At 41.3% G+C, this 23328-nt stretch overlaps 1 protein-coding gene and 1 long non-coding RNA gene across 12 annotated transcripts in view; one reads left to right on the top strand and one right to left on the bottom strand.

Moving 5' to 3' along the window:
• Positions 1–23328, top strand: part of RALYL (RALY RNA binding protein like) — an 826242-nt gene that overhangs the window by 667987 nt on the left and 134927 nt on the right. For all 11 annotated transcript variants that reach the window (XM_061439477.1, XM_061439475.1, XM_061439476.1 and 8 more), the window contains one exon: positions 21886–21918. In XM_061439477.1, coding sequence (XP_061295461.1) covers positions 21886–21918 — 33 coding nt within the window. The remainder of the gene's footprint in view (positions 1–21885; positions 21919–23328) is intronic.
• LOC133260775 (uncharacterized) overlaps positions 1–23328 on the bottom strand; it is a 49256-nt gene that overhangs the window by 19974 nt on the left and 5954 nt on the right. Inside the window, exon 2 of the long non-coding RNA XR_009740959.1 lies at positions 14529–14650. This is a non-coding gene — a long non-coding RNA (uncharacterized LOC133260775). The remainder of the gene's footprint in view (positions 1–14528; positions 14651–23328) is intronic.

Raw genomic sequence — 23328 nt, 5'->3', positions numbered from 1 at the left:
TCTTGAAATGGATACAGGCCCAGCCTTGATATGCCTATAAGCTTCAGTCTGAAAGCAAGTTGTCGCCAGGGCTGTGTAGAAGTCATTATCTCTCAAATCACTCTCTCTCTTTTCTTCTTGCTTCTAATCCAATTTTCCCTGGGCAACCAACTTACTATCACGGAAAAGTGCAGTTGCCAATACCCACGAGAGAAACTATGCACCAAACAGTGTCTGCTTCTAAAACTCAAAGCTGAACATCCATGTATCTGGGTAACTGAGGGCGACTTCTCTTTAGTTCACGCTTCCCAAGCAAACATAAAATGCTTTTGAGCCAGAATAGGTTCCAAACACTTACTTTGTGGTTGCTTCATAATTGTGCACATGTTTGATGAAGAGAGTTTTTAGGTGGCCTGGATCCTAAAACTGGCAGGGCAAAATCACCAGTAATTCAACTAAACTAAAATCACCAGTAATTCAAAGTGGAGCTCTTATTCTTTAGTATTTTCAGCTTCATAAAGGAAGAGGAAAAGTTTTCTGAAAGATAATATGTGTTTAAAGAGCCTGGAACTCTGATAGATGTTGTCCGTATCTTAGCTATTCTCATTATTATGATAATTTTTTTAAAAGTTCTATAACAAAGTATTTTAAGAAGCTATTTAAAATGAGCTGTGAGCTATGATAATGTTGCTAAAATTCACAGTTAACTAAACAGGTTAACATTTCCTTTAACTGCCTAAAGAGGAGACTTAAAAATAAGCGATTATGCTTACTTATAGTATATAGCTCATATTTCAACATGAAGCAAATATAATTTATAAACCTTTTAATGTAAAATGTTTAAAGAAATGCTGACACAATACCCATTAAAATAGTTCTGCTGCAGGCAATTCTCTGCTAGGTTAAAGGATGACCTATTTGCAGTCTTCTGTTATGTTCTTAATGCATAAATATCCATGAATAAATTCTTGCTTATAGAAAAAAACATGGTACTGGTACAAAGAAGCTGAATAGTACAGTTCCTTGATGCAGAAAATTCATCTTTAAAACTTTTTGAAAGACTATGGTTGTATTCGTTTGATTTGAGGCAACTTATGATAAAATCAAAGGAAGCAAAAATCATACAATCAATTTTAAGAAGTAAAAGCCAAGAACGAGGTAGAAGTTGGGAGTGTTGCGGCGGGTGGATAGGATCAGGAAAATTGTACTTAGAAGATGTGTACAATAATAAGATATTGAAAGTGGGCATCAGATTTAGCTATGAGATTCCCTGCAGTCAACCCAAAACGGAATGCATGATAATCTATTAATCATCTATTAAAGAGAGTCCTCCAATCCGTGACAAGAAATTGATTTTTTTCCCTAACTCTCTTTTCTGAGAGGATTACTACTGCACATGAAATCATCTAAACAGCATAACAGATACAACCCTCAGTAATAGTTATGCAACACACACACACTATTTTTAGACTAATGGGAGTTTTCTCATCAAGTCTCTCAACAAAAATCAAGGATAAACGGCAGTGCAACAAGCCACACAGTCTTCCTTTCTGCTTCTCCCAAAGCAATTTACTATCCTGTAATGACCACATGAAACTCAAGAAGAGTGGTGTCCCAAGATGGCTAGATCTGCAGACCAGCACTGTTCAGATCAGTCACACGGCTGCCTGATGGGAGGAGGTGAAAGCTAGAGTGGGCTGCCCAGCCCCAGAGACGGAAAGAGAAGCGACCGCGCCTGGATGTTATGATCGTCACACGGGGGCCTCTGACCTCCTCTTCTGGAACTGGGAGAAGCGGGAAGGGGTGATAGATGTAGCGTGGGAGGGAGGGCCGAAATGTCACCCCATCCCGGGACTGGCCGCTGTGACGAAGACGCACAGCTCTCTTCTTCCAGCTGGCGATTTCACTGTGCTTTAGAATCTCCCGCACGTCATGAAACAGTTGTTTTCTTTCATTTGTAAAAACAAGGTTTTCTGTTGAACAAAAGCCTCCTGAGAAACAGAACTCAGGTGCCCTTGCCTTTGTGTGATGGATTCTCCGTGTCTCACTCTGTGTTCATGCTTTGCATGATGAGATATCGAGAGTTAGAGCACCAGCAGTCATCAGGGAGGTGCTCTCTGCCAGAGTAGAACATGCTTTTGGATTTTTTCTTCTAAAAGACACTGCCCTGGCTTGGTCACAAGATGGAGTGTATTCACTATCAGTACTGATTTCTTAATTTATTCCCATTTGTAACATTCTGGGATCTTGCTGTTTACTTTCCAAGCCAGAGAGTAAAGTAAGGCATAGGTTCTTCATTAGCAGGTTTATGCTTTTATTCCTTCATACTCTATCCAGTATCTTAAAATATTCGTATCTTTTGATTTAGTAACTCCATTTCCAGAAGTATGTCTAAGTGAATAATCCCAAACATCTGAAAACATAAAAAAGTGAAATTATTCCCAAGATGTTCTTTGTGGTTGTATTTATAATACTGAATAATCTGATTCAACCCAAGTATTATGCAGTAATTATATGACACATCCACTAGATAGAATGCTTATAAGGTATTCAAGTAACAAGGGAAGAGATGTGAGAGTTGAATTTAAAAAAATAGAGAGACAGCATATATAATAGCATCTAATTATATAAACAGTATGGATTATAGGCACAGAAAAACAAAATTACTTACAAATGAAACAAATATATGAAGAGAAAAAATAGAGATCAAAATATTAGCTGTAATTGTCTTTGGACAGTGAGAATATGTATAGTATTTTTATTGCAACTTTAATACCTAATGCAAATATCTTTAATGAGAATTTTATAACCAAAGAGAGAGAGAGATTTTAAAAGCAGATTTTACCAGCAATGAATGATAAGCACAAAAGCATGCAAGCAAGTAAGCACGAGGACTTTTGTACTCAGTGCTGTGTGAAACCAGTTCAACACATATGGCCTTTCATCTTTAAAGCCAGACTCTCAGTCACTGTGGTTGTTAGAAAAGTTAATTTTCTAAAAGGGCAACATCATTAACATTTGTCTTACAGTTCAGCTCAGGCCAGCAGCCCCACGTGGAGAAGGGGTCCCTGCCGGGGCTAAACGCAGGGTCAGGAGCTCACAGTGCAGAGAGGAGTAGGGTACAGGCAGGGATGAAGCTGAAGTCATCCGATCTTCAAAAACAAAAAAGTCAAAATTTATGAGCCCTTCAAGTGGTGCAATAAAATCGCTAATCAGGGATGCACGGGGAGGGCAGTTCTGACTGCAAATTAGTGAGCCAGTAAGGAGGCAAGCGGTGACTGTCTGACACTAACCGGCCCGTTGCACTGAACGCTGTGTCTCAGCCACTTTGCCCCCGCTGCTGTCGCTGCTGCTTGGAAAGGGCACCGTGCAGCGAGCTGCAAAGAGCAACCGAGTAGTTCCAAATAAAGTGCAGGTGACAGCCTCAGTGCACAGCGTACGGCCCACGGCAGAGAGAGAGGGCAGAGGCTCTGTGCTCCTGACTCTGCACAGAGAAAACCTATCACGGCAGAGAGAGAGGGCAGACACTCTGCGCTCCTGACTCTGCACAGAGAAAACCTATCACGGCAGAGAGAGAGGGCAGACGCTCTGCGCTCCTGACTCTGCACAGAGAAAACCTATCACTGCAGAGAGAGAGGGCAGAGGCTCTGCGTTCCTGACTCTGCACAGAGAAATCCTATCACTGCAGGACAGCCAGTCACAATGAGTCTGGAGAGGGTCAACACGTGTTAGACATCATTTTAGGAAAATAATACTCCAACCAACAGCTATTTTTGAAAAGGAAGCAGAAGGAAAATATGGACGATCGTGTGTAAAACAGCATTTTGAGTTGGATTGCCTAGCAACTGTTAGAGGTCCCTTACTAAAACTATCCACAATATCAGGGTGAAGGCATTTCTAGAAGAACTTAAGTAGAATTGGAATGTCTAATTTCTTGATTTGCTGAAGACTTTGTTTTTCTTATTTGTTTTACTCCTTATTACCTAAGCTCAATATAGCACAGCTCACGTTTAGAGGGTTGAGAAAAGAAATATCACACAACCAATATTTTAAAATAAGAACTAAATCGAGTGTAAAAAAAGTTGAAGTGTGGCATGAAAAAACCCATAAAGATAGTATGAAAGAAATAAGTAATACCAGGCATTCATTTTTAACTGAAAAACCAGGTATATTATTTTTTAAGTATAATGCTGAAGAAATAAAACTCAAGAAAGAATGGCTTTGTGTATAGATGAGAATAATGTGGGCAGGCAGTTATCAGACAGACATTCTATACTCAGCCTGGCCAGAGAGAATTGTCTTCCAGTACCTAAGCTGTGAGCACTGACCATAGATCCTGTTCCAGAACAAAGTCCCAGTCCTGGGATACTGACCGAAAAAGGATGAGAAGGTGGCAGGGCAGCCCACTCAGCTTCTTTCCACGAGGGATCTTGAGATGGCACCAGTGGAACCTCAGATCAGATCAGATCAGTCACTCAGTCGTGTCCAACACTTTGCGACCCCATGAATCACAGCACGCCAGGCCTCCCTGTCCATCACCAACTCCCGTAGTTCACTCAGACTCACATCCATCGAGTCAGTGATGCCATCCAGCCATCTCATCCTCTGTCGTCCCCTTCTCCTCCTGCCCCCAATCCCTCCCAGCATCAGAGTCTTTTCCAATGAGTCAACTCTTCGCATGAGGTGGCCAAAGTACTGGAGTTTCAGCTTTAGCGTCATTCCTTCCAAAGAAATCCCAGGGCTGATCTCCTTCAGAATGGACTGGTTGGATCTCCTTGCAGTCCAAGGGACTCTCAAGAACCTTCCCCAACACCACAGTTCAAAAACATCAATTCTTCAGCGCTCAGCTTTCTTCACAGTCCAACTCTCACATCAATACATGACCACTGGAAAAACCATAGCCTTGACTAGCCTCTCTGCTTTTTAATATGCTATCTAGGTTGGTCATAACTTTCCTTCCAAGGAGTAAGCATCTTTTAATTTCATGGCTACAATCACCATCTGCAGTGATTTTGGAGCCCAAAAACATAAAATCTGACACTGTTTCGACTGTTTCCCCATCTGTTTCCCATAAAGTGATGGGACCAGGTGCCATGATCTTCGTTTTTGTGAATGTTGATCTTTAAGCCAACTTTTTCACTCTCCACTTTCACTTTCATCAAGAGGCTTTCTAGTTCCTCTTCACTTTCTGCCATAAGGGTGGTGTCATCTGCGTACCTGAGGTTATTCATATTTCTCCTGGCAATCTTGATTCCAGCTTGTGCTTCTTCCAGCCCAGCGTTTCTCATGATGTACTCTGCATAGGAGTTAAATAAGCAGGGTGACAATATACAGCCTTGACGTACTCCTCTTCCTATTTGGAACCAGTCTGTTATTCCATGTCCAGTTCTAACTGTTGCTTCCTGACCTGCATATAGGTTTCTCAAGAGGCAGGTCAGATGGTCTGGTATTCCCATTTCTTTCAGAATTTTCCACAGTTTATTGTGATCTACACAGTCAAAGGTTTTGGCATAGTCAGTAAAGCCAAACCTATTAGGAGCCAAAAGAGAAACTTACTAAGAGCTAGAACCTATTAGGAGCCAAAAGAGAAACCAAATGCTAGAGACAACTCAAACTGATAGAGACAGAGGGGTGGGGGTTAGAGATAAAGGATGAAATAGGAATTTTACATGGGGGTCAGTCTCAAGAGTATACGGCAAAATAATGGAGACCTGGAGAAGGATCTCTGATCCCAGCAATTTTAAATGGCTCACACAGACTCCAACCTGGAAGAACGACTTATCTCTAAGCCTCTGTAAACAGGGCTAGCTCAGGGATTGACCAAATTCAGCCCATATTAGAGACTCTTAACGGATCTGGTGGAAGAGAAGAAAATACAGGTTCACTGATACAATCATTCATGAAATCATTATTATACACTGGCTGAACTTGGTTCTGGGAATTGAGAGCACCAGCTGTTTACCAATTAGGCTTCTTATCCCTGTCCTTGCCTTCCAGTGTGACGTAAGTGATGATAAACAAAACTAAACAATTAAATTAACCATAAGTTAGAAGGTAGGAGGTATGAAAGAAAATGCAAAGCAAGGAAAGAGGGATAAAGGAGTAGAAAGGGGAGAAGTGTTGCAATTTGAAATAAGGTTTTCCATGAAGACATAGCTGGGAAGGTAACATTTGAGCAAAGACTTGAAGGAGGTGATGAGCAGGTGAGGATTTACCTGGAAGAAAAGCATCCTAGGCAGAGGGATCAGCAGCACAAAGGCCCTAAAGCAGAAGCATGTCCATGTGTTTGAGAGAAAGCAAGGAGGCAGATTTCCTCCAAGCAAATGGCAGAGATTTAATGGGCGCACCAAGTCATGTAAAGCCTTTTGAAAGTGAAGTGAAAGTTGCTCAGTCGTGTTCGACTCTTTGCGACCCCATGGACTATACAGTCCATGGAATTCTCCAACCAGAATACTGGAGTGGGTAGCCTTTCCCTTCTCCAGGGGATCTTCCCAACCCAGGGATCAAACCCAGGCCTCCCACATTGCAGGCGGATTCTTTAATCTGAGGCACAAGGGAAGCCCAAGAATACTGGAGTGGGTAGCCTATCCCTTCTCCAGGGAATCTTTCTGACCCAGGAATTGAACCAAGGTCTCCTGCATTGCAGATGGATTCTTTACCAACTGAGCTGTCAAGGAAGCCCTTAAAACATTATAGACCATTGCAATTATTTGGCTTTTACTCTGAGTGAAATGGAAGGTCTTTGGAAGGTTTTAAGCAAAGTAGTACCATAACAGGACTTCAGTTTCAGGATCAGTTTCAGTTTCAGGACTTCAGGATCATCTTAGCTTTGTGCTGGGAATAGGTTATGAAAGGTCAGGGAGGAACATGGGAAAACAGGCAAGAGATTATGGAGACTCAGATAAAATGGTAGCATCTGAGATGAAACCCGTAGTTATGCTATGGTTATATTTTGAAAGTAGAGCCAATAGACTTACTGACAGATTGAATGTGAACTGCTAGGGAAGGTACAGAGCCAAGGATATTCTTACCCACTGCTATGGAAAATTTACTAGCTTAAAAAATGTATATTTGTCATACCCAGGACTCTAAGTTGGGTTCAATTGAGTGCTTCTGCTCTGTGTGGTGTCCAAGAAGGCTTCTTCACTGACATATCTGGTATCTCAGCTGGAGCGGCCTAGAACAAACCACTGGGCTGGCTGAGCATCTTGTTCCACACGGTCTTTCCATGTGAAGAGCTCAGAATTTATCCCACCACTGTGAGCTGAAGGTAATCAGAGTTTCACTTAGAGACTGAGTTCAGGAAGGAAGAAGATGCTGCCTATCCTTGTAAAATCCAGGTTGGAAGCCGCACAATGTCACATCTGTCAAGTATTCGGTTCACTGAAGCAAGTCACAAAGCTAGTCAATATACAAGTTGAGGGGTATAGATTTCATCTCTTGATGGGTGGATGGAAGGAACTTATGATGGTCAGACTATCTATTATAGATGTTTTCAAGATTTTTGGACTGAGATCCTAACATGTGAAGTTGCAATTAAATGAGGTAAGAAATACTCAGAGCAGAGGTCAGAGAATGCCAAGGTAGGTGGTAGAGATTAGGAGTGCAGCTTTTAGACATACTAAAGTTGAGATATCTTTTAGACATCCAACTGAAGATGTCAAGTAAATAGCTCAATATCCCATCTGGAGTTCAGGTAGAGGGCTGGACTGGGTATCCACATCTATGAGTCATCAGTATGTAGATGGTACTCGAAGCCGTGAGGCTGGATGGAAACAAACACCAATAGTGTAATTAAAGATGGACAAGAGGAGAATTCCAAGGACCTGGCTCTAAAGCACACTAATATTTGAAGTCAAGAATAAGCAAAGGAGACTTGAAAGAAACAACCAAGGAGGTAGTTACACCAAGTGGTATGAAACCCAGAGAAGAAAATGTTTTCAGGAAGAAGTAGTCACCTGGGTCAGTGCTCTCCAAAGGTCGTGTTAACTAATAACTCACCAGTGGACTCAGCATTCTGGGGAGTGTTGGAATCTTTAACAAAACTGTATCCATCAGGTCTGGAGTCATGGTCAGATCCTGCAAAGGGAGCAACCCAGGAGGGGCTGGAACCTAGAACCATAAGGCCATGCTCTTGTGAGACAGCCACAGCGGTAGAGTTAGAAGAACACTAACATGGATCCTTGCCCTGAAACACAGCCTCACTAGCCGGGTGGAATTTTGAACACAGTCCAGGAAGAGGTAATACTGAGTAGCCCAGGTAGATAATTCGCATCACAGTTGTAACCAGTTGTGACCACATGGCACAGATGTGTGCCAGTTGTGACCACAGAGTTCATTAAAGTCTGATACTAAGAGCCAGAATTTTTTTTTTTTTTAAACCAGCTGGTTGAGAAACTGTGTCTGAAAGAACCCAAGTCTTCCAAGACAAGAACTCAGCCAGGAGACTATCAGTTGGACAAGTGTATTACTGGGAAGAGCAGGGGCTGAGTTAAGCCGCACACGTGAACATGAGCTGTTTCCAAGCCTGGATCGGACATTAGCTGCAACTTGGGCTGAAGAAGCCTCACGTGTTTTATGAAGAGAGAGCGGAGGAGAGGGCTGAGGTTGTACCTGGGACCAAAATGGGTGTGAGAATGTGGGGCACAGCTGAGCAGCGGAGGCCGGAGGAAGGCGGAGGGGCTGTGTGTGGGCAGGAGAGACTTGTGAGGACAAAAAAGGACACGCATCTCGGCCGACTGCGGCAGCCCCGCAAACCCGCGTGTTACGTCATTTAGCACCATTCACACTCTGAACAACTCATTATGACTGGCGATCAGAAGACTGCACCGAAGTGTACTGGCTCTGATAGGTTCACTTAAAATAAAGGAAAAAAATGACGTTGGAATTCTGCAAAGCGCGGGACTAAGGATTGAGATGGGAAGCTGAGTGGCTCTGTGACTGATTACCTGCCTTCCTGTCTGTGCTCTGGGCCGTTGCACAGTTTCTCTGCAGGATTTAACAGCTGTTAGCAAGTAACTAAATAAGACAATGGAAAGAGACAGCTGAGCAACCACTTGCGAGCTTTTCTTGAATTTAACTTCCCTTCACTACGTAGGGTTGGAACTGAGAGGAGCAAATCTTCCAATGAGAAAATAAGGGAGTTTGAAGGTCTCTCATCTCAGAAAATCATTTTTCTTATTTCACTAGAAACATCCAGAGTTGCGTGCCTTCCCCTGCAATGTGAGGGGTGACGAGGTTGATTCTGGAATCAGAGCAGAGCAGTGTTTGGACACTTTGCTAAACATTGCAGGACTGTTGGAGAAAGCACTTCAAGTCTCCCAGGGGAACCTGCCAATGGTTGATGGCCTTTCTTACCAGGAGATTCCTCTCCATTCTTGACCTCCATCCCTCTTGCCGTGGCTCAAGCCTCTCGGTACAGCTAGGAAAGCACATTATGCCTGTCCAAGGGAGATGAGCCCTGCAGACTCAATTTCCAACGTGGCAAAAGTCATCACTGTGAGTGTCAAAGCTGCCCCTGAGATTCTTGGTTGACACCACAGCCATCCATCAGCTTGTCCCTGGGGTCAGCCACACAGATGGTGGTGACTGTGAATAGAATGTGCCAAGGAGACTGAGAGCCCTAAGCAGAGATTTCAACTGGGCGTGAAAGCCCTTGAAAAAAAGTATCACAAGAAATAAGAAGGAAAGCTTTTCTTTTGTTTTTAAACTCCCAGAGAAAAGGAATCCATTGTAGGCAAATTCCACCAGAGGATCAGAGGAGCCTGGCTCACTACAGCTGTGAGGTGAATTCGATACCTCAGTTGGTAAAGAATCCGCCTGCAATGCAGGAGACCCTGGTTCAGTTCCTGGGTTGGGAAGATCTGCTGGAAAAGAGACAGGCTACCCACTCCAGCATTCTTGGGCTTCCCTGGTGGCTCAGCTGGTAAAGAATCCACCCGCAATGCGGGAGACTTGGGTTCAATCCCTGGGTTGGGAAGATCCCCTGGAGAAGGGAAAGGCTACTCACTCCAGGATTCTGGCCTGGAGAGTAAGCAAGAGGATCTTAGAATGATGAAAATTCATGTGGATGTGTTCATATTACAAATGACTAATGATGAAATGGAGTTGTAACTGTTCAGTTGCTAAGCTGTGCCTGAATCTTTATAACCCCATGGACTGCAACATACCAGGCTCCTCCACTAACTCCTAGAGTTTGCTCAAATTCATGTCCATTGATTCGGTGATGCTATCTAACCATCTCATCCTCTGCCACCCCCTTCTCCTCTTGCCTGCAAACATTCCTATCATCAGGTCTTTTGACTTTTTGCATTAAGTGGCCAAAGTTTTGGAGCTTCAGCTTCAGCATCAGTACCTCCGATGAATATTGAAAGTGATTTCCTTTAGGATTGACTGGTTTGATATCCTTGCAGTCCAAGGGACTCTCAAGAGTCTTCTCCAACAGCACAATTTGAAAGCATCAGTTTTTTGGTGCTCAGCCTTCTAATTGGTCCAAATCTCACATCTATACCTGACTACTGGAAAAACCATAGCCTTGTTAGACGGACCTCTGTCTGCAATACGTTTTTGTTTTTTAATACACCAACTGGGTTTGTCATTGCTTTCCTTCCAAGGGGCAAGCATCTTTTAATTTCATGGCTGCAGTCACTGTCTGCAGTGATTTTGGAGCCCAAGAAAATAAAATCTGTAACTGCTTCCATTGTTTCCCCTTCTATTTGCCATGAAGTGATGGGACTGGATGCCATTATCATATCTCTTTCACCTTCATGAAGAGGCTTTTCAGTTCCTCTTCACTTTCTGCCATTAGAGTGGTATCATCTGTATATCTGAGGTTGTTGATATTTCTCCCAGCACTCTTGATTCCAACTTGTGATTGATCCAGCCCGGCATTTTTGCATAATATACTCTGCATAGAAATAAAATAAGCAAGGAGCCAATATACAGCCTTGCCATACTCTTTTCCCAGTCAGTTTTTCCATGTCCAGTTCTGTTACTTCTTGACTTGCATACATGTTTCTCAGGAGACAAGTCAGATGGTCTGGTTCTCCCGTCTCTTTTCCACAGTCTGTTGTGATCCACACAGTCAAAGGCTTTAGTGTAGTCAATGAAGCAGAAGTAGATGTTTTTTTCTGAAATTCTCTTGCTGTCTCCATGATCTAAAAATGTTGGTAACCTGACCTCTGGTTCCTCTGATTCTTTGAAACCCAGCTTGTACATCTGGAAGTTCTCGGTTCATATACTATCGAAGCCTTGCTTGAAGGATTTTGTTCAGTTACCTTGCTAACATGTGAAATGAGTGCAATTGTATGGCAGTTTAAATATTCTTTGGCTTTGTCTCTCTTTGGTATTGGAATGAAAACTGACCTTTTCCAGTCCTGTGCCCACTGTTGAGTTTTCCAAATTTGCTGACATATTGAGCGCAGCACTTTCACAGCATCATTTTTTAGGATTTTAAACAGCTCAGCCAGAATTCCATCACCTCTACTGGCTTTGTTTGTAGTAATGCTTCCTAAGGCCCACTTGACTTCACACTCCAGGATGGCTTGCTTTAGGCGAATGACCACGCCATCATGATTCCTGCAGCATTAAGACCTTTTTAATATAATTCTTCTGTGTATTCCTGTCACCTCTTCTTAATCCCTTCTGTTTCTGTTAAGACTTTTAGCATTTCTGTCCTTTATTGTGCCCATCTTGGCATGAAATGTTCCCTTGATATCTCCAATTTTCTTGAAGAGCTCTCTAGTCTTTCCCATTCTATTGTTTTCCTCTATTTCTTTGTATTGTCCATTTAAGAAAGCTTTCCTATCTCTCCTTGGTATTCCTTGGAATTCTGCATTCAGTTGGGTATGTCTTTCCCCTTCTCCCTTGCTTTTCACTTCTTTCCTTTCCTCAGCTCTTTGTAAGCCCTCCTCAGACAGCTACTTTGCCTTCTTGCATTTCCTTCTCTTTGGAATGGTTTTGGTCACTGCCTTCTACACAGTGTCATGAGCTTCCATCCATAGTTCTTCAGGTGCTCTGTCTACCATATCTAATCCCTTGAATCCATTCATTACTTCCACTGTATAATCATAATAGATTTGATTTAGGTCATATCTGAATGGTCTAGTGGTTTCCCCTACTTTCTTCAGTTTAAGCCTGAATTTTTCAATACAGAGCTCATTACCTGAGCCACAGTCAGCTTCAGATCTTGTTTTTGCTGACTGTATAGAGTTTCTTCATCTTTGACTGCAAAGAACATAATCAGTCTGATTTCAGTATTGATCATCTGGTGATGTCCTTGTGTAGATTTTTCTCTTATATTGTTGGAAGGGGTGTTTGCTATGACCAGTATGCTCTCTTGATAAAACTCTGTTACCTTTGGCCTTCTTCATTTTGTGCTCCAAGGCCAAACTTGCCTGCTACTCCAGCTACCTCTAATCTTCCTACTTTTGCATTTCAGTCCCCTATGAGGAAAAGGACACCTTTTTTTGGTGTTGGTTCTGGAAGGTTTTGTAGGTCTTCATAGAACCAGTCAACTTTAGCTTCTTTGGCATCAGTAGTTGGGATATAGACTTGGATTTCTGTGATGTTGAATGATGTGCCTTGGAAATGAACTGAGATCATTCTGTCATTTATGAGGTTGCACCCAAGTACTGCATTTCAGACTCTTTTGTTGACTGTGAGGGCTACTTCATTTCTTCTAAGGGCTTCTTGCCCACAGCAGTAGATATAATGGTCATCTGAATTAAATTCAGCCATTCCTGTCCATTTCAGTTCACTGATTCCTAAGATGTCAAAGTTCAACCTTGCCATCTCTTGATTGATTATGCCCAATTTACCTTGATTCATAGACTTGACGGTCCAAGTTCCTATGCAATATTGTTCTTTACAGAACCGGACTTTACTTTCAGCACTAGACTCATCCTCAACTGAGCATCATTTCTGCTTTGGCCCAGTCACTTCATTGTTTCTGTAGCTATTAGTAATTGCCCTCCACTCTTCCCCAGAAGCATATTAGACAACTTCTGACTATAGAACATAAAGATGTTCATGGGGTTCTCCTGGCAAGAATCCTGGAGTGAGTTGCCATTTCCTCCTCCAGTGGACCATGATTAGTCAGAACCCTTCACTATGACCCATCCTTTGTGGGTGGCCCTGCATGGCATGCCTCATAGCGTCATAGCTTCATTGAATTATCCAAGCCCCTTCACCACTATCAGGCTGTGATCCATGAGGGGGGATGAAATGTAGACTAAATTTTAAGTATCAAAATAAGATTCCTATAATCCTTCAGAAGGTAATTAAGCTATTTATAAAATAACATATCAAATTATTCCATAAGTAAGGAACAGTTGGTTAACAAATATTAACCCGCAGCGGCCTGGCCCGCTCTGTGTCCCATATGGGGCCAGAAAGACCAGAGGTCTAGCCAGCAGAGCGTTTACTGTGTCCTCTCCCATTTCTTAGAGGATGGAGCAGAGGCTCAGATACAGATGTGGGAGACAGGCCTGCAATTGAAGTCAGCCTCTATAAAATTTCTGTGTGAGTTTGAGCAAATTAGTTAACATTTCTGAACTTCAATTTTCTCATCCGCTCTCGTCAAAGTTAAATGTGTCAGAGAGCCCAGCGTAGGTTCTGGCACACCGTTAGCTCTGCCTCTGGTGATCATTATTACTCTCTCCTGGGGCTTGTGGAGAAAATGATGGAACAGATAGGAATCAAGCACACCATTCTCTACATAAAACCTTTGCACCCATGTTTGTCTTTAAAACACTATTTGAAATGTAGAGGAAGATCAGTCTTTTTTTAAGAAAAAGAAAGTATGCAATGAAATAAAAGCCTTGCATCCCTTTAATAGAGTAATTCATTCATTCATTAAAAATTATATGTCAAATGTCACTAGATTTTAGTACTAGCTTTGACCTATAAATAGACTCTGATCTATATTTAAGAATGAAATCCTCCTCCATTTCTCCTCCTTTCATAGCTTAGCACATGTGGGCTACTTCAAGAGAGAAACCTTCCCTTTTTTAATTTACTCCTATCCCACAGAACTGACTGAAGGCTGGTGAGAGATCCAGGAACAGATTTGCTCCCTCAGCCCACGCGGTGGGCCATCAGCTCTGTGTTGGGAGTCATGGCAGTTACAGATGAGTGCCAATGGCCACAGTTCTCCTGCCCTCTTCTGAACTCTGCACTGACCTCTGGAAGCCTGCTAGTGATTCCAAATATTCTCCCCAAACCCTTTTTTCCCATTCTACACACTCCCTCTGGGGACCCTCATTATCTCCTATGATGTCACACACTAACTCTGTATTGATGACATGACGCTTAAATCTATTTCCTCAGATGAGTTCCAGGCCTGCATTTTCATCTATTGCCTCCAGTATATCTCACCAACATAGCCCAACATATATAACTGCTACAACAATTTATTCCCAAACCTGGGTTCCCTGTAAGTGCTGTATTTAGTTATTTATCTAATTATCTCAACATCCATTAAGAGTTAGATTTATTATTACCTCCATTTTGCAGATGAGATCATTGAGGCACAAAGAAAAGCACCTTACTTTTTCAAGATCACACAATCTGAAGGTGGCAGAGTCAGGACTAGAGTCTGGCAGTCTGATTATGCAAATTGCATCCTTTGGTTCATCCATCTGAAATGTCGGTCAGGTGTGGGTTATCATTGCTAGAGAGGATAGATTAAATAGTAGTAAAGAATTGCTGTTGCTTCAAAATTTTAACTACAAGATCATATAAATATAGTAATGGATCATATTTATGTCTCTTTAGTTTCATAAAAGATTACTAATTTTATAAACCTCCTCCAAGAGCCAATCCTTATAATCCTACTTCAAGAACCAATGTAGTTGAAGTCATTTCTGCAAAAACCCAGTAAATGCCAAAGCACATGGATTTGAGGAAGAAGATGCCGCCCAACAGTGCTGTTGGCTCAGCGTGGCTGGAATACAGAATCTGAAGTGGTAGCAGACAAAGTCAGGGGAGGCATCCTAGAACCAGACTGTGAATGAACTTTAGGTTATACTAAAGAATTGGGACTTTATTCTGTAGGCAAATAATGGAAGTAGGGGTCAAGGAGCCAGGCACAGAAAATTCATTTGACCAAATCATTTACTAAGACAGTCTTAATGAGGAGCTTGGAAAATATACCTACAGTTTGTAATACATCACGATTAAGTGTTACAGGGGGCTATGGGAACAGTTATGAAGCACTCCTAACCACCCTATGGTGCCTTATAAAGGAATGGTTCCCAGAAGCACTCAGGTATTTGCAATGAAAGGAATTACATGATAACACTTGTATTGTAGAGAGATAGTTTCGCCAGTAGATACAGCTATTCCAAAGAAATACAGAATAAGGGGGGGCGGTCACTGAGGACATTATTTTATTAGCCCACCTAAAAGTTGATGATCACTAGAACTGTGATAATAACTGACAGGGAAAAACAGAATGAAGAGGACTTTTGGAAATAGGAGCAGAACTAGGAGAATCTACTGAAAGTGAGTGTTGCTGGAAAGGAGTTAAGGAGAAAGATTCCAACCTTTCTAGTCTGAATATCTGGGAGGTCGGTTATGACACTGAGTTAGGGGTAAAGCAGAGCGAAGGGAGAGAAGAAGGTGAGTTTCACTTGAAACATGTGAAGTTAAAGGCATCTGCAGCTGGAGATGTATAGTGGGTGGATACAGCCACGCATCAACAAATAGCGTGGTGCTGCAGACATAAGTTTATGAATATCCATCATTTGGAGACAGCTGAAATCAGACAAGGTTTCTCAGTAGAGAACTGAATGTATAAAGAGAGGGAACGTGGCGGTGCCAGAAGGCACACGTACAAATAAAGCAAAGCCGACAGAACCAGTAGACTGGTGCCAGGCAGCACACCAGGCAAGACATGACCACGAGAACTCTGGAGTCAGACGCCTAAATTCAAACCCAAGTTCAACCCCTCTTCATCTCTGTGACCTTGTGCAAGACAGTTAGCATCACTGGGTATCAGTTTCCTCCTCTGCAAAATAAGATCTACTTCAGAGGCATCATGATGCGAAAAGAAGCCAATGTTTATAAAGCATTTTGAGTAATCTTGGCCCTTAGTAAAGACAGCTTAGTTTTTTTTATTGTTGTTAAATACAAAGTATTATAAATCCTCTAGCCCCAAACATTGATCTTCATTTCTCATTCCATTTTATTCTCTACTGGCTCTTATTTTTCTGAAGGCTATCATTTATTTATCTTATTCTACTCCTAATTCTAGGGAGTCCTGAATAAAGTATTACCAAATGCACTACCTACTTCATGTTCAAAGAAAATCCCAGGAAAGATAAAATCAATCTTCTTCTTCACAAAACAATTATCTTACAAAAAAGCTCAGAAAAGTTCTCTCTGGGCATATCACAACATAATCACCTGTTGCTAAGGGTAAAATTGATAAACAATTTTCTCCAAAGGTGTATTTCTCTTAATAGTTTTTTTTTTCTTTTACATTTTTTCACTTTTCAGAACTAAAATTGCAAAAAATGAGCTATTTATAGATTCAAGGCAGTTTCATCCCTTAGAGTTAACTATTAATATCTGTCTTTGGGACAGTCGTGGCTGGCAAGATCCCCTCTCTGCCAGGAACTGTGCTAGCTTTTCTGTATTCTTCATTACAGCCCCTTGAGTTGATTATGATGTTTGCTATAAAATTAATGAGAACAATGTAAGGCTCTCTGAATCATCTCAAGGTGAGAAAAGCTGACTTCACGTAATGAGCAAGGATTGGATAGTTGGTCACAAAACACAGCAGGATCCAGTGTGGATCAACTGTCCCTTTCCTCTGCTGTGTGTGATCATCTTGAGGATAAGACATGAGAGGATTTCCTGGTGGTGCTCCCCACTAAGATTTCCTGTTCCCTGTCACCACTGGAAATGCTTGGGAGTCCTGGTACCTTGTCTTCATGACTTAATAGTGACTACTGGGCAATAATCTTGCCTTTCTGCTCAGCTGATAGCATCACCAAGTACGTCCCCCGTGAGCCCATTGGAAGGCTTAGCACAGAGTGTCAGGAGCTTCTTATCCAAGCAGAAACACAAGTTTAATGTTCTTACCAGTCTTAATGAAACTCTCAGGTAGCCTATTAACCAGGATTAATGTCCTGAGACTAGGACATAGTGATAGAGATAATAAGTAATAGAAGCCTAAGACAGGATGGTCCCTGGAAGATGAAGGTGTCAGGACTGGCTTTTTAAATTAGATAAACTCAAAAGATAAATAGAGCATGATAGAGAAAGGAAGGGGGAAACAGTATTCCAGTATAGGAGCAGAAATTACACCAAAACATGGCTAAACCAGATTTGTTTGGGCTATAAATAGACAAATCTCTTGGAATAATATGGTTGGCAAGAGAAATGATTTTTAAAAAAAACAAGAAAAGTTGATATGGGGCGTGTTTGTGAAGAGGTTTTAAATGGCAAGCTCGAAAGTCTGGGCATCTTTCTATGGTTAGTAACATTATCAAGAAAGGTGGTAACATGAAATTTGTATTTTAGAATTATTCTTTCACTAGGCTCAGAGACTGACTTGGTATTATAGAGAAGAAATGCAAATTATTTTGAACTTTGAAGTCTGTATCAAAATAAAGAGTGCCACATTTGAGTTGTTTCCAGTTCCTTCCAACTGTATCATTTTTCATCTAATGGCAGCTTTTTTTCTGTAAAGATCATATATTAAATATTTTAAGATATAGACCCTGTTGCAACTACTCTCAACTTACTATTATAGCACAAAACCTCCTTAAACAATATATGAATGAATGAGCATGACTGTGTACCAATGAACTTTATTTATGGACACTGAAACTGGAATTTCATATGAATTTTCAAAAGTTCACAAAATATTCTTCTTTTGCTATTTCCAACCATTAAACTTAAAAAACCCCTTAGCTTGTGGGCTGTGTAAAACCAAGTGGTAAGCAGGATTTATACACCCTTGGTTTATAGCACATCAGTCAGAATGCTGTGCAGCATCATTTTGAAAACTTTGGATTCTCTTCTGAGATCTTCGGTTGAGAACTTGGAAGGAGATAGTTGAAGTGGTGAGTGATGTGGTGAAAGTGGAAGAAGGTAAATAACTAGTAAGACTAACCATGTTAACCATTGGGGTCAGGGGGCAACATATGTACCTTATATGCTCCAATCCACCAGCTATTTATATGAAACCTTCAGGGAAAAAAAGGGGGGAAATCAATCAATAATTATTTTAAACACATTCTGAATTCAGCATTTTAGTTATCACACAGGGAAAGGCAAGTGGTGGGTCTTGCTTCTGTTAATGGCAACCCACTCCAGTGTTCTTGCCTGGAGAACCCCATGGACAGAGGAGCCTGGAGGGTTACAGTCCATGGGGTCGCAAGAGAGTCAGACACAACTGAGTGACTAACATGCACAGGACGCCTGTAAGGAAAATAACACAGTGCAGCCCCTAAACAAGTGGGGTGGGCAGCAGCGTGGAAGGAAGCTTAGTGCAAGTCACGTGCACCAAGCTAGAGCAGCTCTGAACAAAGAGTTTCCATGTGGAGAGACCAGCCAGGCTGGGATCGGGGAGGAGAATGAGCCTGGGAACTGAGTGATGAGAGACATAAGAGGCACATAAAAGGAAAACCCACTGAACATTGCTAACTGAGACATGGAGAGGGAAAGAGCAGTCAGACAGTCAGCATTTCCACACTCTCTCTGCATTGCTCAGTGCTAAGAAGCACACAGCACTGAGGGGCATGGGGCCAGCTGAGGCCGTGGGGAATGAAGAAAGACGAGACAGGACCCGAGCACCTTCAGTTCAGTTCAGTCACTCAGTCGTGTCTGACTCTGCTTCCACATGGACTGCAGCACGCCAGGCCTCCCTGTCCATCACCAACTCCCAGAGTCCACCCAAACCCATGTCCATTGAGTCGGTGATGCCATCGAACCATCTCATCCTCTGTCGTCCCCTTCTCCTCCTGCCCCCAATCCCTCCCAGCATCAGAGTCTTTTCCAATGAGTCGACTCTTCGCATGAGGTGGCCAAAGTACTGGAGTTTCAGCTTCAGCATCATTCCTTCCAAAGAAATCCCAGGGCTGATCTCCTTCAGAATGCACTGGTTGGATCTCCTTGCAATCCAAGGGACTCTCAAGAGTCTTCTCCAACACCACAGTTCAAAAGCATCAATTCTTCAGTGCTCAGCCTTCTTCACAGTCCAACTCTCACATCCATACATGACCACTGGAAAAACATAGACTTGACTAGACGGACCTTTGTTGGCAAAGTAATGTCTCTGCTTTTTAATATGTTATCTAGGTAGGACATAACTTTCCAAGGAGTAGTGAAGTAAAGTCGGTCAGTCATGTCTGACTCTTTGCGACCCCATGGACTGTAGTCCACCAGGCTTCTCCATCCATGGAATTTTCCTGGCATGAGTACTGGAGTGGGTTGCCATTTCCTTCTCCAGGGGATCTTCCCGACCCAGGGAATGAACCCAGGTCTCCCGCATTGCAGGCAGACGCTTTACCATCTGAGCCACCAGGTTGGACATAACTTTCCAAGGAGTAAGCGTCTTTTAATTTCATGGCTTCAGTCACCATCTGCAGTGATTTGGGAACCCAAAAAAAATAAAGTCTGCTGCTGTTTCTACTGTTACCTCATCTATTTGCCATGAAGTGATGGGACCAGATGCCATGATCTTTGTTTTCTGAATGTTGAGCTTTAAGACAACTTTTTCATTCTCCTCTTTCACTTTCATCAAGAGGCTCTTTAGTTCCTCTTCACTTTCTGCCATAAGGGTGGTGTTATCTGCATTATCTGAGGTTATTCATATTTCTCCCAGCAATCTTGATTCCAGCTTGTGCTTCATCCAGCCCAGCGTTTCTCATGATGTACTCTGCATGTAAGTTAAATAAGCAGGGTGACAATATACAGCCTTGACGTACTTCTTTCCCAGTCTTTGAACCAGTCTGTTGTTCCATGTCCAGTTCTAACTGTTGCTTCCTGACCTACATACAGATTTCTCAAGAGGCAGGTTAGGTGGTCTGGTATTCCCATTTCTTTCAGAATTTTCTGCAGTTTATTGTGACCCACACAGTCAAAGGCTTTGGCATCGTCAATAAAGCAGAAGTAGATGTTTTTCTGTAAGGTCGAGTACCTTACACATGCAAATAACACACTTAAAGTGAAGTCTGATTGACGTTAGGTTGAATCACTGGCAAACACGGAAAGGAGGGCTTCTATTAATACCCACATGTTGGCTATTTCTCAAGTATTATTAGATGGAAAAATAAGGGAGCAGTGATATCGTGATGATTTGCAAATAAGTAAACAGTCTCCTGAATCACATAATATAGAATCCCCCTTATTTCTTCAAGGTAATTTCTTTTGATCATTTGTCAGTGGTCATGTCTTATAAAACAAACAAACATATTTCATTGTTTATCTTCAATGTTTTTCTCTTAGATCTGTTTGCCTATCCATACCATAAATATATGGGGAAAACAAGCATATAATATGACCAATAACTTACGTGGAAGTCTTAATAATATTGGAATTCAGTAAGGGGAAAAGTTTCATAAATATATGTCTCCAACTCAACACCAGCAATTGATTTTCTCTGTTTCTTTCCTAAGTGTTGCTGCTCAAAGGGACCCTAGGGTGCCTGCTCCCTAAAAGAGTCCCTTCCTGCTATAATACTGTTCACCAAGCAGCAAGGCTTTAGGCAGAGAGCCATGTGAGCTCATCCAGTAAGCAGACAAGGAATATTTCTAATAAGCCATTTTTATATATACAGAATGAAATAGAGACCAAAATGATATTATTGTCTTCATTGTTTAGACTTGTAAAAAAGTAAAGATATTTGGCTTAATTCTAAAATAGTCCCTTTAGCTGTCCATGTCAAAATACAATCATCTGGTGATCAGTGAATTTTTAGTGCAGAATTAAATTTCTTGCCATTTTCCTATAACTATTTATGAATAAAATAGTTTAAAAGATGAAAGTTTCTCAAAAATTTTAAACACTGGGGTTTAGATTAAAATGTCCTCAATATTTGCCTATATTTACCCCATAATTATAAGTTGAAAAGCTTACATGAAAATGAAGTGGTCAGTATACACCCAGTAGCTGGTCTCCATAGCTATTATTAGGAAATATTTAGAAGTAGATCCTTTCCTGATTCATTTACCTTTCACAAATAGTTAATTTATGAAATCATAAAATTAGCTAGGAGCAAATCCTAGCCTGTATTATAGTGGAAAAAGCAAGCCCCAGAAGGTTTTTAATCGGCTTGCACAAGATGCCACAAGTAGCTGGAAGCTTCGGGATTATAATTCTCCTTCAAAGTGTTAGGAAGCACAAAAACAACCGGCTCTTAAGAAACACAGAGGAGGCAGGAGTCCCTAATTTCTCTCCTCCAGCCCTAACTGGGGTTGCTTCTAATAAATGACCAGGAACAGTATGCTGCTTCTCTCTTCATCACTGGAAACAAATTATTCAGTCTATATTTAACCAAATGCATTACAAATTGCTTCACTACTACATAACCATCAACAGATATATTAAAACTTCCACAAATTACTATTAAAAAAGGAAATAAGTAAATGTAGAAAGTACAAATCAGAATTAGACTAACAATATTATCTTAATGTATTATTTAAATGCTACATTTCCATTCCATGTCTCTCTCATCTTATTTAGCTTCTGCATTAATCCAGATAGAATTTGAATTAGTCTAGATTAGGTCTTAATATATTATTTAGTGTTTTAATGGAAAGAAATTGTGCATTTTCCTCCAAACAAGTATAATAATTCTGTCATTCAAGTAAAAGAAAAATTTTCAAAATTCTATCATTCATGTAAAATAGAAAATTGTTATATTAAAATAAGTTTTTCATGTTTTTTTCATAGACTTGAATCAAAGGAGCCTTTCCTGTCAGTTGGGTGAGTATATGTCTAAATTTTCAAAATCTCAGTTCTCTAACATCTTTAATTCAAATTAACAAGGTCTTCTGAGATAATGTTTTCAGTCATCAAACCCCATATTCAAGGTCATAACCTGCCACCGATGCATCGTTTCCTCAGTAATGTGGCTATTTACCTTTAAAAGACAACTAAAATGCTCCTTGAGACCACTGTTTTGTGGTCTCAGAAATTTAACTAACCAGTGTATATGAGATCCTGTATCCTCTATAAGAGCTAAAAAAACGTTCACAGTGATTATCTCATCAGATGAAGGTATGGTTTGATGGTTTTAAAAATCCCTCTGAACCACAGCTCACTCTTCCTAATCACTCTGCTCATTTTTGTACTGTTGGATTTCATCTACCCCAGTCAGTGTTTCTTCCCCTTTTCCTCTAAATCTGTCTCCAAAATCTTTATCTTTTCCCGTCTGTCATGTCACTTTTATTTCGCCACTGCTTACACTGACTGCTTCTTTAAACACAAAGCTGAGGAACCCTGGAGCAGATTAAGTAAGACTAACGCTTGCCCTCTCTGATAGTATCATTCTGAGTCACAGAACGTGTTCCAAAAATAATATACCGTTGACAAGAATACACATGTACTGTTTTTAGGTGTTTAGCTAATTGAGACTCTGCAAAAATGTTTTCACTGATCTACCATGTAATCTTTCACTAACATACCAAAATGTCTTACTAAAGGACTTTTGCAGCATTAGGGTGGATGTTTTAAAATATCAGAAAACATTGGAAGATGTGACATCTACTTCAGAAGAAATCATGCTGTTATTTGAAGAGGGGAAAAAAAAAAAATCACATGTCAGCAGCCAAGGCCAGAAACATGGGATGGCATCACATTTTTCAATGACGGCACTGGATTTCGTTCATTACTTTGTTCGCAGCCATTGAATATTTCTCGCACTCACTGAACACGCTTCCCTCTGTCCTTCTGGTCCTCCTAAAAGCGTTTCAGGAGGCCATTTGAATCAGAAGAATCACAGTAATTGCTGGGGCTTCTGGGAGAGGAAAACGGAGTAGAGGCCCTTACTGGAGGACTTCATGAAAAATGAAAGGTCAAGTTGGACTGGCCCCCAAAATCGTTAGACCATGCTTCTTCCTTCATTCATCATCAGCTCCCATTGTTAAAAACCTTTAAGCCTAAAGTGATCTTTTTAATTTTGAATTCATGTGCGTCCCGCCCTCAAGTCCGGAGGCTGAAATCACTTTTCTTCACGCCTCACTTGACACAGTTGTTCGGCCGCATTTCCCGTTCTCTTGACTACTTGAGACAAAAACCCATTTATTGCAAACTTCTATTTTACAAGGGCAAACCCTGAGAAATCTTTGTTTTAAACGTCTCAGAAGTTTAGAACTTGGTATGAGAGGACTGAGA

This window comes from Bos javanicus, chromosome 14 (genome assembly GCF_032452875.1).
Source record: "Bos javanicus breed banteng chromosome 14, ARS-OSU_banteng_1.0, whole genome shotgun sequence".
Lineage (NCBI taxonomy): Eukaryota > Metazoa > Chordata > Mammalia > Artiodactyla > Bovidae > Bos > Bos javanicus.
Note: the sequence above shows the minus strand (reverse complement) of the source record. Positions and strands in the feature narration are given on the sequence as shown.